We start from the raw sequence: 15,683 nt of genomic DNA, 5'->3' as shown, positions 1-15,683 counted from the left end.
CAAAAAAAAATTGGGCAAATTTTGGGCCAAAAAACGGCTAAAAAACGGGTTTTTTGGACTTTGTGAAAAAATGGATCATCAACTTTTTCTGAATTTTTGCATGAAAGTAGGCTACTTTTACCTATGTAAAAGATGGCTCAAGCAGATTTTTTCAAAAAAATTTTGTTGGCTCAAAAAACGCATGTTTATCTATAAGAATCACTATCAATAAGCATACATCAATGTTCTTAGTTAAATTACTCAATTTTATTTATGATATAGATGTTTTATTTGCTCATGAGGGCTTACTTTTGAAGAATGTGTGTGTTTAGACATGACATTTTGGTTGCTTGGCGTGTTTTTATAGAAAAACTGGCTAAATTCGATATTTATTTATAAGCACATTATCAATTACTTAGGTATTAGCTTTTCTCGAGATTGGCTCTTTGATTCTTTATGATTTTTTTGCACAAAGATGCACTAACTGTAAACCCTCGAATGTTACGGAGCTCGATTTTCGAAAAAAAAATTTGGGGCAAATTTGGGCCAAACCCGGCCAAACGGGTTTTTAGGACTTTGTGAAAATTTGGATTATTAACTTTTTCTGAATTTTTGCATGAAAGTAGGGTACCATCATAGGTAAAAGATGGCTCAAGCAGATTTTTTCAAAAAATTTTTGTTGGCTCAAAAAACGCATGTTTATCTATAAGAATCACTATTATTAAGCATAAATCAATGTTCTTAGCCAAATTACTCAATTTTTTTATAAGATAGATGGTTTTTTGCTCACGAAGTCTTGAATATGAAAGAACATTTCAAGAGCATGAAATTTTGGTTTCTAAACGTTTTTTTAATAAGAAACAAACGACTAATTATAATAGATCGTCACTATTTGTGTTCTGGATGATTGTTTAATGGTCGCGCTCACGTAGATATCATTTATATATGTGTTAAATGCATAACCAGGTAGGTCCATAAAAGTATCACTTGTTTTCTTCTTCATTTCTCATCTTCGTTTTCTAAAATGTTTTGAATTATTTTTCTCTGAAATTATAGTGCTCTGCATGAGAACCACTGAACTAAATTTAAAAAGTTTTAAACTAAATTTCAAGTTTGCCTTGGAAAGTCACTTTGTAATGACAAAAGAATTCATCAAAAGTTCAGATTACTTCGGACACAGTCAGCCATCAAACCCTTACACACCCGGTAGAAATACTGAAAATTTTCAAACAAACCATAAAGCTTTCTTTTTCGGGAGAAAATAGGATTTCATATTTACACACTCGAAATTATATAATGCATGATTAAAAGATATAATTATGAAACTACAAATTTTGATTTTAGGTATTAAATGTTGCTGTCAATTTTGTCAAAATATGAAAAAAGAAAAAGATTACAGGTTAAAAAAAATACCGTGAATATTTTTCTCGAGTTACTTTTCAAGATAAAACCTTTTTAGGAGTTGAAAAAATATTTTTGCTCAATCAAAAAAAGTATTGTTGAGGCGGTATAAGCAATTAGCAGTCAAATGACTAAAGAATCTGGAAATCTTATTTCAGCTTTGATACACAAAATTGTAAAAAATTTCAAAACGAAAGAATGTAAAAAATATTTTATATAAAATGTGCATTCGTTTAATATTCTCAAAAAATAAAAAATGTTTTTCAAAGTGATTATGAGTGGATCATCATTGTTTTAGGTGGGGCGTTTCGTAAACTGGATGTCACTGATCCAGGGCGTTGGGTTGGTTGGGCGCTTCCACCATACAATTTACGTCGTTCTGTTTGTAGACGGGCGTTATAAAACGCAATGGATTCAGGGTCCTTCATTAAAGCTTGTTTTTGAATTTTATCAAATTTCTCACCATCGTCCTCAAAACGTTGGAAAGTGTTTTTGGTTGGTGAATTTTTGGCCGACTCAGCAGTAGTGTTATTATTAGCGGCGCCCTCTTTTTGATCTTTAGTGGGGAAACTCTCCGAATACCATTGTTCAAACTCTGTCAATAATTTACGACGGCATTGCTTGACAAGGTCTTCGCAATACACAATATCAGCGCGTACTTTTTGAAGCTGCTCGTAATTTTCACGGTAAATGTTTTTAGACGTTTTCAAAGTACGGAGGAGATCAAACTCATTCTCATCCATGATGATCTCACCCTCGGATGTTTTTTCTTTTAAATACTCTTTGCTTTGGTGAGCAGTTTCGAGTTGTGCTTTGGTGTCATCGATATCTCGTTTGGTTTGATTAATTTGTTCGGTAAGATGTTTGGCACTACACTTCTTCTCGTGTAAAATTTCTAAAATGGGAAAACAAGATTGGGTGAATTAATACTCTCGGGTACCTAATAGCCGGGGGGATTTGAATAAGCGGGGGGATTGCGTTGGAATAAGAATGTCCTGGGTGGAAAATTTTCGAAAAATTAATTAGCGGGGGGGGCGGCTATTAGGTACCCGAGAGTAGATATGAAAAAAAATACGGTGAGAGGCGAGAGCAACGCACTTGGTGACGAACAACAGTTATGAATTTTTCAAAGAGAGAAACTTTTGATGTTGACTTAAATCACTGATATCCAGTTAGAATCTGACAATCATTACCTTTATTTTCAAGAAATATCTTATTCAAAGAACTGCCTTGATCCGATTTGAACATAATGAATCCTTCTTCTCTCGACGGTGGAGTGCCATCTGATTGTTTATCAACGTTGACCGAGGTCGAGCTGGGCTCCTCCGCAGACGTTTTCGTTGTCTCATTAGCATTGTAACTGGCTGTGATGGAAACGCCAGTGTTGGCGGAACATTTCCGTTCTTGATCTAAGGTGCTCTCTTTTCCTTTCTTGTTTCGCTAGAAAAGTTAACACTGAAATGTATCATGAAGAGTAAATCTGTTTTCGGCCCGTGGAAACTAAAAATTGGTCAAAGATTACTGGGCTAAACAACATTTCTGACATTGATTCTCAATTTGCCCCCTTAATATGAAAATGATTCGTATGTAGAAATAATATGACAAAACAAGCGAGCAAGATACCTTTCTAGCGGCAACAGCAGGGGAGGCATGAGCTTGTTTTGCACCATTCATGACGCGTCCAACACTGAATGTGGTTCCATCATTTTCACCAACCAATCCATGACGTTCGACAGCTGGTATCAATACATTGTCCACAACTGGAACAATAAACAAGAAATACAGAATAATATCTCCGATAAATAGCGAAATTTAATGCTCGCAAAGATTTTTTCCGGAAGCACTGGGAAAATGAAAATTAGTTGAAAAGGGGCCGATCGTGAAAACAACTCCCGTAAAAATTAAATTATTTTGAAAAAAAATCTCTCTCGAAAATTAATCCACTTAAGTAAACCATCGCCAGGAAGATAGATATATCCTGAATCTAGGGTGCCCAAGTGTTCCTGGATATGGACTTTTCTAAAAAAGTATCACTGAACAATGAACTAGTTTTGTCTAAGTTTTGGCAGTCTTTAACCTACTCCTACAAGTAAAATCAAAACTGTCTCCGTGAAGTATATGTTTATGTCTCAAAATTCTGCTAAGATAAGAAGCAATTTGGACGGAGATACTCACCAGCGTCATTCGATTCAACGCTTTTTTCTCCCATCACCACATACTTTTCTTTCAACCGTTTTTCCCCTTCCTTCTCCATGTTGTCCAAGAAATACTTGAATTGTACGAAAGTCTCTTGTATCTGTCGTAAATTCAATACTTCAATCTCGCTAATATCATTATCGAGATATTTACGAACTTGATGTCTGATGTCTTGCACTTGAACATCAGAGAGCGGTTCGTAATTCACTTGGTTACGATTAGTAAGGGTGTCGTACATAGCAAGTTCTTTACGTAAATGTGTAATTTCTTTTTCGTACTTTTGACATAATTTCACAGGATCTTGGTAACTATTGACAGCTGGTTGAGATGGAATGTTCATGACTCTTGTGGCAAACCGAAGGGTTGATAGCTGAAAGATAAGAATTTCCAAACCATTATATTACAATGTAATTAGAAGGAAAAACAAAAACCTCTAATTTTAGAATACTTGATCTTTCTATGTTCTTCTAAAATTTGCAGACTTTTTCTCAAATTTTGTTACTGTTGGTATCTACTCGAGGGGCTGGAACAGGCGACTAAACTGAAGTGAAAATCTCAAATTTGTTATTGTAAGTAATTCTACCAGGATAAGTCATCTTAATAAGACGTCAATGCATAAAATTTCAGAGGTTCTCATCCAAACATTGCAACACAGAAAAAATCTGAAATCTTCCCAAATCAAAGAATCAAAACAACATTTTTCAACAACAATAATTTTGTAATATATAATCTCAGATCTCGGGTAAGGCGAACAAAAACATTCTCAGTACCATGAGAGAGGAAAGAAAAGTCGTATTAAAAATTGATAACACACGAGAAAGTATTATTAACGTAAGAAATGAAAAAGTCAATACAAAAACCTTTCAGAAGATACAAAGAATGGTACACCGAGCTTGCCACTGATTTTGAATTCAAGCATTTATTTATTACAAAGTTGCTAGGCAACTGTACAAAACTGGATTAAGAAACCAATAAGAAACTTCAAAACCGCGAAGGTGTTTAGACTCGTCCTTTATCCAATAAGAATTCTCTACACTAACAAAACAGCAGTCCTTTAAGCACAATGTTACTAATAGTTTAAATCATGCGGGTAAATCAGTTCAGTTTTCGAACAATTAAAGCTATTTAAAGGAAGTTGGTTATCTTGATTTTCCAAAATCGAATGGAGCCAAACTGTCTGAGGCTATTATCAAACTATGACTTCATTTGATCCTGTTTAACTTCAAAAAGTAAAAAATTGAGCATCTATATGGGTAAAAGTTAAATACACAAAGGTTAAAACGATTCAAATACTTACAGTTTCTTCCAGTTGTTCTGCTTCACCCCAAATATTACCGATCATTGTTGTATAGCATTTTCCACCCAAAGAGTCTTTCAAAAAATGTGTCAATTTGCTTTGTCTGTAAGGCACATGTTTTCGGCTCTTGTCTTGTAACGAAATAATCGTTTGTTCCAAGAATGTTAAAGATTTATTTATGTATGTAGCCTCTTTTTGAGTGTGTCCCTTACTCATTGTTTTACCAAGCCGTTCTGAACCAGCCAGATCGACAAAATTGAATTTAGCCCTGATGTAATTTGTTTGTGATTGTGTTTTACTGTGTGATTCAATGTGTAGAGTAAAGATGCAATGAGATCGGGATGATAAATGGTTTAATTGATGGCGAGATATGATTCGGTTTGATTCACCCTGATAGAAGAAAAAGTATAATTACTTAAAAATAGTCACTGACTTAACATGATCAATGCTTTGAATCTTTCATAAGTTTTAGACTCAGTATTATACGTAGATAGCCAGTAATCTAAGTCTTTTAGACAGTCAGACTTTCGATTGTTTTTACGTGGTCCACAACCAGCCGGGAAATAACCGGGAACTGGTTTCAAGCTTTAGACCACTGACCGAAACAAAACCTCATAATATTCAAAGAGGCCCTCTCATATCTTATGGGGAATTTTTATTTCACTTTTGGGGATAATATTTTCCGTCAGATCATTGGAATTCCAATGGGGTCGGATCCGACACCGTTTATGACTAATCTTTTCTTTTATTATTTTGAGTCAAAGTGGATCAAGAGCTTGAAAAAAGAAAATCTTCAGAACGCTAGACATTTTAGCAATACTTATTGCTTTATAGACGACCTTCTTACCATCAACGATAACAATCTTTTTTTTACCTTAGCTAGCGTTGTTTCTGAATTTTAATTAGCTTTTTCAGATATATACTTTCGATAACATATGGAAAAAATTGCCTTTCGAGTTCGAATAAGAGTCATATTATAGTTCAAGAACCTTTTACATTTCACCTAAAAATAGCTTTATCGAGGTAAAAAATAGGAAGATAAAAATATATTTTTAAAGTAAATATTCAAATGGAGAAGAGAAGATTATCAGAAGAAAGATTGAAACAGTTGATTGAAATTGTTTGATTTTTAGTGTTTCACTTAAAAAATGATAATGGAGCAGATCCTTTCCCTGATACCAACCAAGTAAGGTTTATATCGAAATCAAAATATTTAGGTAAAAATCATAAACGTTCTGCTATGGTTGGAGAGTAACCTTTTTCAGGTTAATGTTTTCTATTTTTGAGGTTTAGTTTGTTGAAGTTTTAATTCATCTCTTTCTTCAATCATTGCAAATATTACTGTACCCAGTGGATCAGGACTTGATTCTTTTTTGTTACTCTGAAGTGTCTAATAAACGGGAGGGGGAGTTGGAAAAATCTTAAAAATCTATTAAACGAGGGGAGGGGTGGTTGGGAAAATCTTAAAATTTTAATATAATTAACAGGTGAACCTTATTATAGACTAAAACCAGCCTATTTAGAGCAAATACGGGACTCTTCAGAATATTTTAACGGGGCCATAAGAGCCAGGGTGATAAAAATCAAATAATTAACAAACTTTATTAGATACTGAGAGTATAACTGTTGGCGAAAAAATACCACATCTCACTACATTGTGAAGCGACACAATTATAAATATTATGAATAAACGTTTGTCTTTTCAGCTACGTAACATAACATCCTTTGTCTTTTTAAGTTAAGTAAAAAAGAACAACATTTGTTAAAAACTGAAGCAGAAGCTTTTCGGTCTTTTATGCCATCATCAGTGCTATAGATAGTGCTATAGATTCTATCTATAACACTGATGATGGCATAAGACCGAAAAGCTTCTGCTTCAATTTTTAACAAATGTTGTTCTTTTTTACTTAACTTGACATGGCAAATGTATCGAATCTTTTTAAGTATTATAGAGAATTCTCAAAAAAGACATTACGTTTAAAATAATCGCTTTCTCGAGGGTTCTAAACTAATCAAATTACGAACGCTAGTTCTATCCTAGTGATCCAACACGTTGCTGAAGCCATCGCATTATAAAAATCAAAAAAATCGGATTAAGCAAACGGGTTTTCGTTGCCAGATTTGTGGGCTAGTTCGGGGCTAGTTCTGCTGCAACTGTCTGAAATACCGGGAATAGTTTATATTGTATGTAATAGTGTTGTTTTGTTTTATTTTGACGATCAAAAAAATTTGGCAAATGACATTGCAATCAGTATCGCTTTGCCTAACAATGAGTTTTTTGGCAAAAGTTAGATTGAAAATTACAAAAGAATTTAACTTTGACACCATAATTTTTCTGTTTCTGTGAGAAACATTTGTCTATTGAGCACATAAAAAAGGTCCAAAAATTCATCAATCGCTCATCAAATAATAGCCAATGAATTAATTGGTATTTAGTTATTATGTAACTCCAATAAAAACCTACGAAAACTTGGAAAAGTAACCAGTAGCATTACATGGGAAAGCAACCAAGGTTTATGCTTTATTTTTAGAACCACTACTAGATCTACTTATATTACACTGCCATCGTTCCGTAAGGACTTTATGGAAATTATGCAACTTTCGCTGGTTTTCCTACCGAATTTATTATTTGCAACCAATCAGCTATTGTACAAGTGACGTAACTTCAGAAGACAATTTTGTTTCTTACAAATTAATTTTTAAAATGCCCATTAACGTATTGAGCAACCATTGAAAACCACTAGTATAGGGGAATTAGGTCATAACCTTAAAAAAATTGATATAAAGCTGAAATTTTGCACAGAGTTCAGGGAAGGTGTCAGGAAACCCACATTAAAACCCCCCACCTTCAGCACCTTGGCATCCCCAGTTATGACGTCATAATCAATGATGACTGTCACATATTTTGGTCAAAATTCAAGTTGTCCAAATATGCAAGCTTTATATATCAATCGATCGCAAATTGAAAGATGAACAACTTTCTACCTTGTGAAAAATCCTGAAAATGTACTGAATGTGAGTAAAATCAAGGACAAAGTCAATGACGTCATCAGGACAAAAATCCTAGAAATTCAAGTTTGCCAAATATACAAGTATTATATATCAATCGATCGTAAATTGAAAGCTGAACAACTTTTTTCCCTACGGAAAATCCTGAAAATGTACTGAATGTGAGTAAAATGGAATATTCCCTCTGACGTCATCAGGGTAAAAATACTAAGGGTAGTTAAATTTAGTTTATTTGTTGTCTATTACCAATTCTGACCAAATACCAGCCCAAAATCTGTTTGATCATCTCACTGCGTGTCGTCCGGCCTCGAACTGTTCTTGAAGCCATCCATTAGAAGATGTCCAACTCTCCATCTCTTGGACAGATTCGTGAGCACTTTGCATAGTTTCGATGACCAGTAGCTGCGAATAGGTTTTGCATCTTGATGATTGATTGGATATGAAGGTGCCAATTCAGGGGGGGGTACAAAAGGCAGGGTACTGACCCATACCCAGGTGGTGGTGTCTATTTTTGCATTTCAAAAAGGTTAGTACCCGGTGCTACTTTAGGGGTGGGGTGTGTATTTTTCACTCTTCTAGCAAGTACAGGGTACTATTTGGGTACTTTTTCACATAGTTTTGCTCCTTTTTCAATAAAAAAAGTAGTATTTTGTAATATTTTGACTTTTTTCAAATATTACTTTTTTGATTTGAATTTTTTTTTTAATTGAGAAACTTTTTTTTACTCTTTTGAGAAATTTTTTGATTTTTGTGAAGACAAAACTTCCGAAATGGTCAAGAAGTGTGTTATTAAAATCAAAGGACAAAAGCTTCTGACTTAATCAATGATAGTTTATTTGAATTATCTGTCCATTTCAGTCAGAAAAACTAACATAGTACCCTCTCTTTTGGTCTAATCTGTAAAATATAAGATTTTAGGGGGTGGTGTCTCTATTTTTTACAACAAAAATGAAGTAGTACCCGGTACTAAATATGGGTGGGTGGTACTAAAAAGAAATTGAGTGAAAAATCAAGTTAGTACCCTATGGGTTAGTACCCTGCCTCTGTACCCCCCCTGGCCAATTACAGCTTCTCTCAGCAACGATGAATTCTTTTACCACTTTGATATAATTGATGTAGGATAACCAAAGCTTTGCAGTTCGCGATTTTTCCGACATTGTATTTGAAAACGTTGCAATGCTCTCCTCCATATCTCTGATGGCCTTGGATTCACTAAGTGTCACAAGATTGTCGTTCGTGAAGCCTTCATCCATTGCCTTCTTATACGATGACTCGAGATCTTCAATAACCAACTTGTTTTCGTCGACTAAAGTGCATGTAATATGGTTGATAAGAGCACTTTGTACCAGAAGATGGGCCCTTATGGCTCTTGCAACGGCATGACCAGAATTAATATGCTTGACGGTATCCTCAGCATGAACCTCTTCAAACAACTCATCTAAACCTGACCCCTTCACAAGATTCCCGATACTTCCAAGAAAACTCATTAGGGTGTGAAATCCTCCTAATCGACAAACAATGTGTAGTTTCTTGAGCTTGTTGATACCCAAAGTCTTCTGCCATAATGGCTGATCAAATGTGATAACAGGTACTGGAATCTTAGATTTTTTTGCTTCTTCGATCACATAAAGAAGTGTTGAATGGATACAACTTTCGTTTGAAGAATTCAAATCGATGATAGGAAGAAAGTCAACGGAAGCTACATCGTATACAGTTGTGCTTTGTGATGTGGCATGCATCATGAAACCGGACCAGTTTGGACGAGGACTTTTAGATGACGCAAAGAACCATGCTGAGTGCCAAAGAAAATCAAGAGTCATTTCTGCAGCTGATATTGTTTCAGTCTTTTAGACCATTGAAGCTTGATCCATAAAACTCCACTATTGGTATTGAGGAATCTGAAAGATTGCTTTGACTGCGATGCTTTAGTCGTCTAATGGCTCGTACTTTGGTGGGCTTTTTCGTAGAAATCTTTATTATTCCCATACCATGGAAGGTTCCATTTCCAGCTTGAGTGTACGAATGTTGTGATCAGCGTTATCTGCCGAAAATTGTTCCAAAATGGGTTTCTCATTAACTTGGTTTGTTGTAAGTTCATTGAGTAACGAGTTCGTTTCGGATGTTGCTTGGTTGACTGTCGTTTGGTTGGTTAACAGATTTGTCTCGGCTGTCGTTTGGTTGGTTAACGAATTTGTCTCGGCTGTCGTTTGGTTGATTAACGGATTTGTCTCGGCTGTCGCTTGGTTGGTTAACGGATTTGTCTCGGCTGTCGTTTGGTTTGTTAACGGATTTGTATCGGCTGTCGTTTGGTTGGTTAACGGATTTGTCTCTGATGATATGGATGCAATAGCAGATTCTTTGAACAATTTAACTTCTGCAGAGGATACGGAAAATCCAAATTTCGCTAAATGATCAATAAACCATCTAGTTGCGAAAGATTTGTCAAGATCTACGCCTATTCCAAAAGGTATCGGAGCAATTGATGACCTCGGTCTTGATGCGAGTGTGATTGTCTGGCCGATGCTGATTTGTTTGAGCTTTGAAGTGAATACTTGTTCGAGAAATATCTGCAAACTCTCAGGTACCCAGTCTGCTTGATAATCTAAGTTCTTCATTTCAATCAAAGAAGGATAAAAAGTCTTATCTAATGGCATTTCTCTAATGTCACTTTTGATGATTTTTGCAGCAGCTATTATCATGTCAACCGGTCTTCGTTCTTTTATTTTCATGAACTCTTCCATGAAAAATTTGCTCATGTGTTTAAAACCAATTATATCGCTTCGCCCTTCACTTTGAATGAATTATATATGATCTTTATAGTTTTGCATTAGTTAATCGTTTTCAAATAATTTCTATGGTAGCAGTCAGTTCCTTTACTCAACTCGACCATCTTATCATAAATTTCAATAAAAGTGTACAGCTCTCCGTCACCTTCGTCAAGCCATTGGTATACCTTTTTGAAATTTTCAGTTTGGATTGCATCGGGTTTTCTACCTGAAAATGTGTCGTTATTGTCGCCGTTGGATTTGATCAGTCGGAAACAATTCATGCATACGATGTGGTATACAGCTTCCTCTGCAACTAGGTCAATGCAAGAGTTTAAACGACCATGCACCTTCGCTCCCCAGTCAACGGCTCTCTCTCGTGAACATTCAAGTAAGCGGTTTTTAATAGGTAGGGTTTCCACTTTTATGACAGTTGAATATTTAGGGTTGGCTTTTCTGTTGCACAAAAAACAGTTTTTCTTCCAATCAAAGACTGGCTCGGCGGAACACGATGATCTTAAACGTTTTCAGGTCGGTTGTCTGAGTTGTCTGGGATACTACGCTTATCGATAATCTTTTTCCTACATGCTTCGTGTACTCTGATTTTATTGCTTGAACTCGCCTCTTTCAGCTCCCTTTAGGAAGGGAAAAATTGACGCATATTTTACAAATCCAAATAAGAACTAGCAAATATGAACAAAACGACGAGATTAAAGTGGACCTAGGAAAATCTAAAGCTCAGATTACGTCTTTTACTTTTTTGTACCAAGTATATCAAAATTCCTATGTAATTACTTAATTAATCAAGTCTTTAAAGAATTACATCTAAAAATTAAACTTTATAAATAAAGAAGAATAGACTGAGACATGAAATCAAAATAGTCTAAATCTAAGAATGATAACTACCGATTATTTTCTATTATGCAATTAGCAACATGAAGGTTCTACCCATTTTACTCACATTCAGTAAATTTTCAGGATTTTCTGTAAGCAAAAAAGTTGTCCAGCTTTCAATTTAAGATCAATTGATATATAATACTTGTAGGTTTGGCAAACTTGAATTTCTAGGATTTTTGTCCTGATGACGTCATTGACTTTGTCCTTGATTTTACTCACATTCAGTACATTTTCAGGATTTTTCACAAGCTAAAAAGTTGTTCAGCTTTCAATTTACGATCGATTGATATATAATACTTGTATATTTGGCAAACGTAAATTTTAAGGATATTTGTCCTGATGACGTCATCAACCTTGTCCTTAAATTTACTCACATTCAGTACATTTTTAGGATTTTTCATAGGCTAAAAAGTTGTTCAGCTTTCAATTTGCGATCGATTGATATATAAAACTTGCATATTTGGACAACTTGAATTTTGACCAAAATATGTGACAGTCATCATTGATTATGACGTCATAACTGGGGATGCCAAGGTGCTGAAGGTGGGGGGTTTTAATGTGGGTTTCCTGACACCTTCCCTGAACTCTGTGCAAAATTTCAGCTTTATATCAATTTTTTTAAGGTTCGGTTGATTTTTTGGCTAATTCCCCTATACTACACTCAAATTTAATAGTTGGCTCGGCAAAATTTAAGGTCGGTGAAAATATATGCTACTCTTCATCTTAGATCAGAATGAATATCAATACATTTTGAGGAGATAAAAATACCATATTTGTTGATAGTTTGAGAAAAAAAAATCGCCTTCCTTACCTCGAAAAGATAATTGAGTGCTTCTTCTTCAGTTTTGGCAACATAACAGGCCAATCCTTTGACGTATGTCACACCATCATTATCCTCTGCGAAGGAAAGATTTGCTTCTTTCCCTCCTCCGTACATGGTGGAGAGGAGATCAAACATTTGCTCGTTGTAAATTTCAAGGTATGATACACGGACTGTGATGTCATTTTCATATTTTTCTTTGATTTCGGAAAATAATTGGTTGATTGCCCTCGGTATGATTCCTCTTTGTTGAAAATTGTTGGTTGTACCTTTAAAGAAAGAAACATTTAGATGGTATTAAATTCTGAAAATCTGTGATAGAATTTCGTCATTGCATGAGCGGTTGATGGAAATAAAGATAACATTTTCAAAAAAGTGAATCTTGCAACTACAGTGTGTCCATAAAAAGGTGGAGCAGTTTTATTTCACCCTTTAGTGACAAGATGATTAGCTTCCAGTTTACAAGCCTTTAATGACGTAAAATGCATCGGTGTAATGACTCAGACATTCCAAGTCTTTCACCCTGTATAAACTCAAGCTTCGTGCACCTTTTTGCACAAATGGGTGGTAGTTGAATTGCTGTGGAGGATGAAAATTAGAAAAAATGTGAAACCATAATCACCCGTCATTGTGAATGTTTTTCCAGCTCCCGTTTGACCATAAGAGAAAATTGTGCTATTATATCCGTTAAGTGCAAGTGTAACTTGGTTTGCTGTGCATTTTTTGTATACTTCCTCTTGTGATGCATTGTGCAATATACCATCAACACTGAGTTAAAAATGAGAAAAGTTCAAGAAACCTGTAATGGGATGGTGTTTGTTGTCACATAGATTGAGAGTGGAATAAATTTTGTGTCTGGGCTTAATAGAAAGTGCTATTGAAAGGGATTTCTAGATTACCAAAAAACTGGGAGTAATGGTTCTTTTATTTCCAAAACACTCTAACTGCTAAAACCAAAATAGTGTATTTGTATTTCAACAGGAGGGAAAAATTTCTGTCTATAGAAAATCCTTTTCAATATAAGACCAGCCCAATATCGCCCTAAGTCAACCAGTTGGCATTCTTATAAAAGGGACTGTTAACATTTTACTATTAAGTGTTTCTTTTATCAAAGGTTCATTACTTTAGGAAAGAGAAGGATTTTCATGAAATAATTTTCAGTTAATCAAAGTGTAATCATTAGGGCTAAGGAATGTAAGAAATGACTGACTGAAAGTAGCCAAAACTAAAATAAATCAAATTGGTAAAGCAATATTTATATCAAATATATAAGCCATTTACACATGCTGAATTATTTTTGACTGATTACAACACAGCAAACCTTTTAACCGTAGATTGTTTTTTCTTTAAAATTCTTTTAACTCAACATTCTTATACTTTCTATTAACTGGTATAGAAAAATTTCAAATTATGCTTGATCAGGCAAAATTCTAAGCACTTTACCCACTGGCTGTTTTTTTATCTAGAAATAAACCCCCGCCCCAATCCTTGTTAAAGGATTGTTGATGATCTAAAGAATTAAGATGCAACAAAAAATGTACTTTTCTTTTTTATCCAAACAAAATTATTGCTAAACTGTAGTTAATTAACTATATGACGCTCTTTAACCACAATGTATGGGAAGAAAATTATCTATATTTTTACGACTTTTTGTGGCTCAAAATAATTTTTTCAAACAGATGATGATGGTGTAGACTTTTTTGTTCTTTTTTTATGTATGGATTTTGGAATTTAAGTCAAAATTTTGACAAGAAAACTGTATTTCGAACCCCTACAAACCCCACCCCCAATTATTTATAACAGCTTGGTGGTTTTAGTTATAAATGAGCTAAAACTTTGTGGCTTTCAGTCAGACAAATAATTTATCATTTGAAGATTCCTCACATCAATTGAGGGTTTAAAAAAAATTGAGCATTATAAAAAGCATTAAAAAAGATAGAAGACAATATTACTGATCTGAACTGATGTTGTTTTCTGAAACTCACTAGTAATCTCTGGAATCATCCTATTACAGCTTATATCAGAATATTGCCTAGCTTGAAACACGAATTAAATAATTGAATGGAATACCTGTACTGCCAGTCAGCAATTTGATGATTCATACACTTCGTAGTATTGTCTTCTTGAGCATGAATAGTCAATGATTTGTTGTCAGAAGATAATTCAATATTTTTTACAGCATACTTATCAGTTGGTTTAATTCTGACGAAAACCTGGACGTGTCGCTGCTGTGAGTTTTGCATCACGATAGTGTATATAGTAATAAATATTTGAACGTCTGAAGAAGTAAAAAACGTACAAAGAACCAAAACTATGCAAAAAACGGAACAAAAAACGGGTCAAATGAGCAGTCTCTTTGACATGTGTTTTCGAATGTTTATGTCTACCATCTTGTAAACAAAAGTCATGTTGCCGAAACAACCACAAGAACTACTTTACCGAATGAAATGATGTTCTGCAAAATTCAATCAAAACAAATATGGCGGAAAAAAATATTTGAAAATGAAAGTAGGATGTGTTGTTCATGTCCCCCACGGCGTCATTTTTTGCTTACAAATCAGAATAATGAAACGCCCACAAAAGATGAACGAATACAAGGGATAGCTGTATTATTAAAGTATTTAAGGTATTCATAGAGTATTTGATGATCAATGGATTTATATCGTTCTCTATTACATGTTTTTTGGTGTGTTTTTTTGTGTGCTGGTAGGTCTCTGGTTGATGATGATTTCTTTTAATTTAGTGTATAAAAAGAGGTTCATGTTTGTGTTTTTGAATAAGAAATAAGTACCTACCTTAAAAAACTTAGAGGGAGAGCTTAACCTGATGAAATTTTGTGTAAATCTTGACCTTCCTATTATTTCTATAGCTCAAAAAAAAGGTGTCAGACTTTTAGAAGAGGGATGTGGACGACACATCAAGACAGTGTCAATCAAACAACTTCAAACAAAAATTCATCAATTGAACATAATGAAACGCGATTGAATAATTACAATTCGATTGTTGAACGTAATCGAATCTCAATCGAACGACTGATTCCTGGGTAATAACCGATTGTGTTTGATTGCGTTCCAGTAAAGTTATATTGATTTGATTGATGATTGTGAATTACATTCGATTAATCTTCGATTTCGTTCGATTACGATTATGTTCGATGAGTTTGATTGCGATTAAATTAAATTGGATCACTTCGTTAGGGCTTTTTAGCGTGGGCGGCCGAGTGCTTAAGTGTACCGTACGAAACAAATAAAATCTAATACAATCGAATTGCGATTATTCGATTGTGTTCAATACACCTTATCGGAAATTCCACCTTCTC

At 34.5% G+C, this 15,683-nt stretch overlaps 1 protein-coding gene across 1 annotated transcript; it reads right to left on the bottom strand.

Moving 5' to 3' along the window:
* Nucleotides 1-1,574: 1,574 nt before the first annotated feature.
* Nucleotides 1,575-14,718, bottom strand: LOC136806596 (kinesin-like protein KIF9). The gene is made up of 8 exons (XM_067063192.1): nt 14,435-14,718; nt 12,987-13,132; nt 12,356-12,633; nt 4,874-5,263; nt 3,556-3,946; nt 3,004-3,140; nt 2,574-2,820; nt 1,575-2,275 (listed from the first exon to the last, which is right to left on the bottom strand). Exons 1-8 carry the CDS (start codon nt 14,605-14,607, stop codon nt 1,653-1,655), a joined length of 2,385 nt encoding a protein of 794 aa, XP_066919293.1. The 5' UTR covers nt 14,608-14,718; the 3' UTR covers nt 1,575-1,652.
* Between the last annotated feature and the right edge of the window lie 965 nt (nt 14,719-15,683).

The sequence above is a fragment of the Clytia hemisphaerica genome, unplaced genomic scaffold, assembly GCF_902728285.1.
Source record: "Clytia hemisphaerica strain Z4C2 unplaced genomic scaffold, Clytia hemisphaerica genome assembly, whole genome shotgun sequence".
NCBI lineage: Eukaryota > Metazoa > Cnidaria > Hydrozoa > Leptothecata > Clytiidae > Clytia > Clytia hemisphaerica.
The sequence above is the reverse complement of the archived record's forward strand: the minus strand, read 5'-3'. Positions and strand labels throughout refer to the sequence as shown.

What these genes read in the sequence shown, in the direction of transcription:
- LOC136806596 (XM_067063192.1), bottom strand. Translation starts at nt 14,607, where the DNA reads ATGCAAAACTCACAGCAGCGACACGTCCAGGTTTTCGTCAGAATTAAA. An exon ending in CACTCAATTATCTTTTCGAG is followed by an intron (nt 5,264 to 12,355) that starts GTAAGGAAGGCG and finishes TTCTTCTATCAG; the next exon opens with GGTGAATCAAACCGAATCAT. An exon ending in CTGCTGTTGCCGCTAGAAAG is followed by an intron (nt 2,821 to 3,003) that starts GTATCTTGCTCG and finishes TAACTTTTCTAG; the next exon opens with CGAAACAAGAAAGGAAAAGA.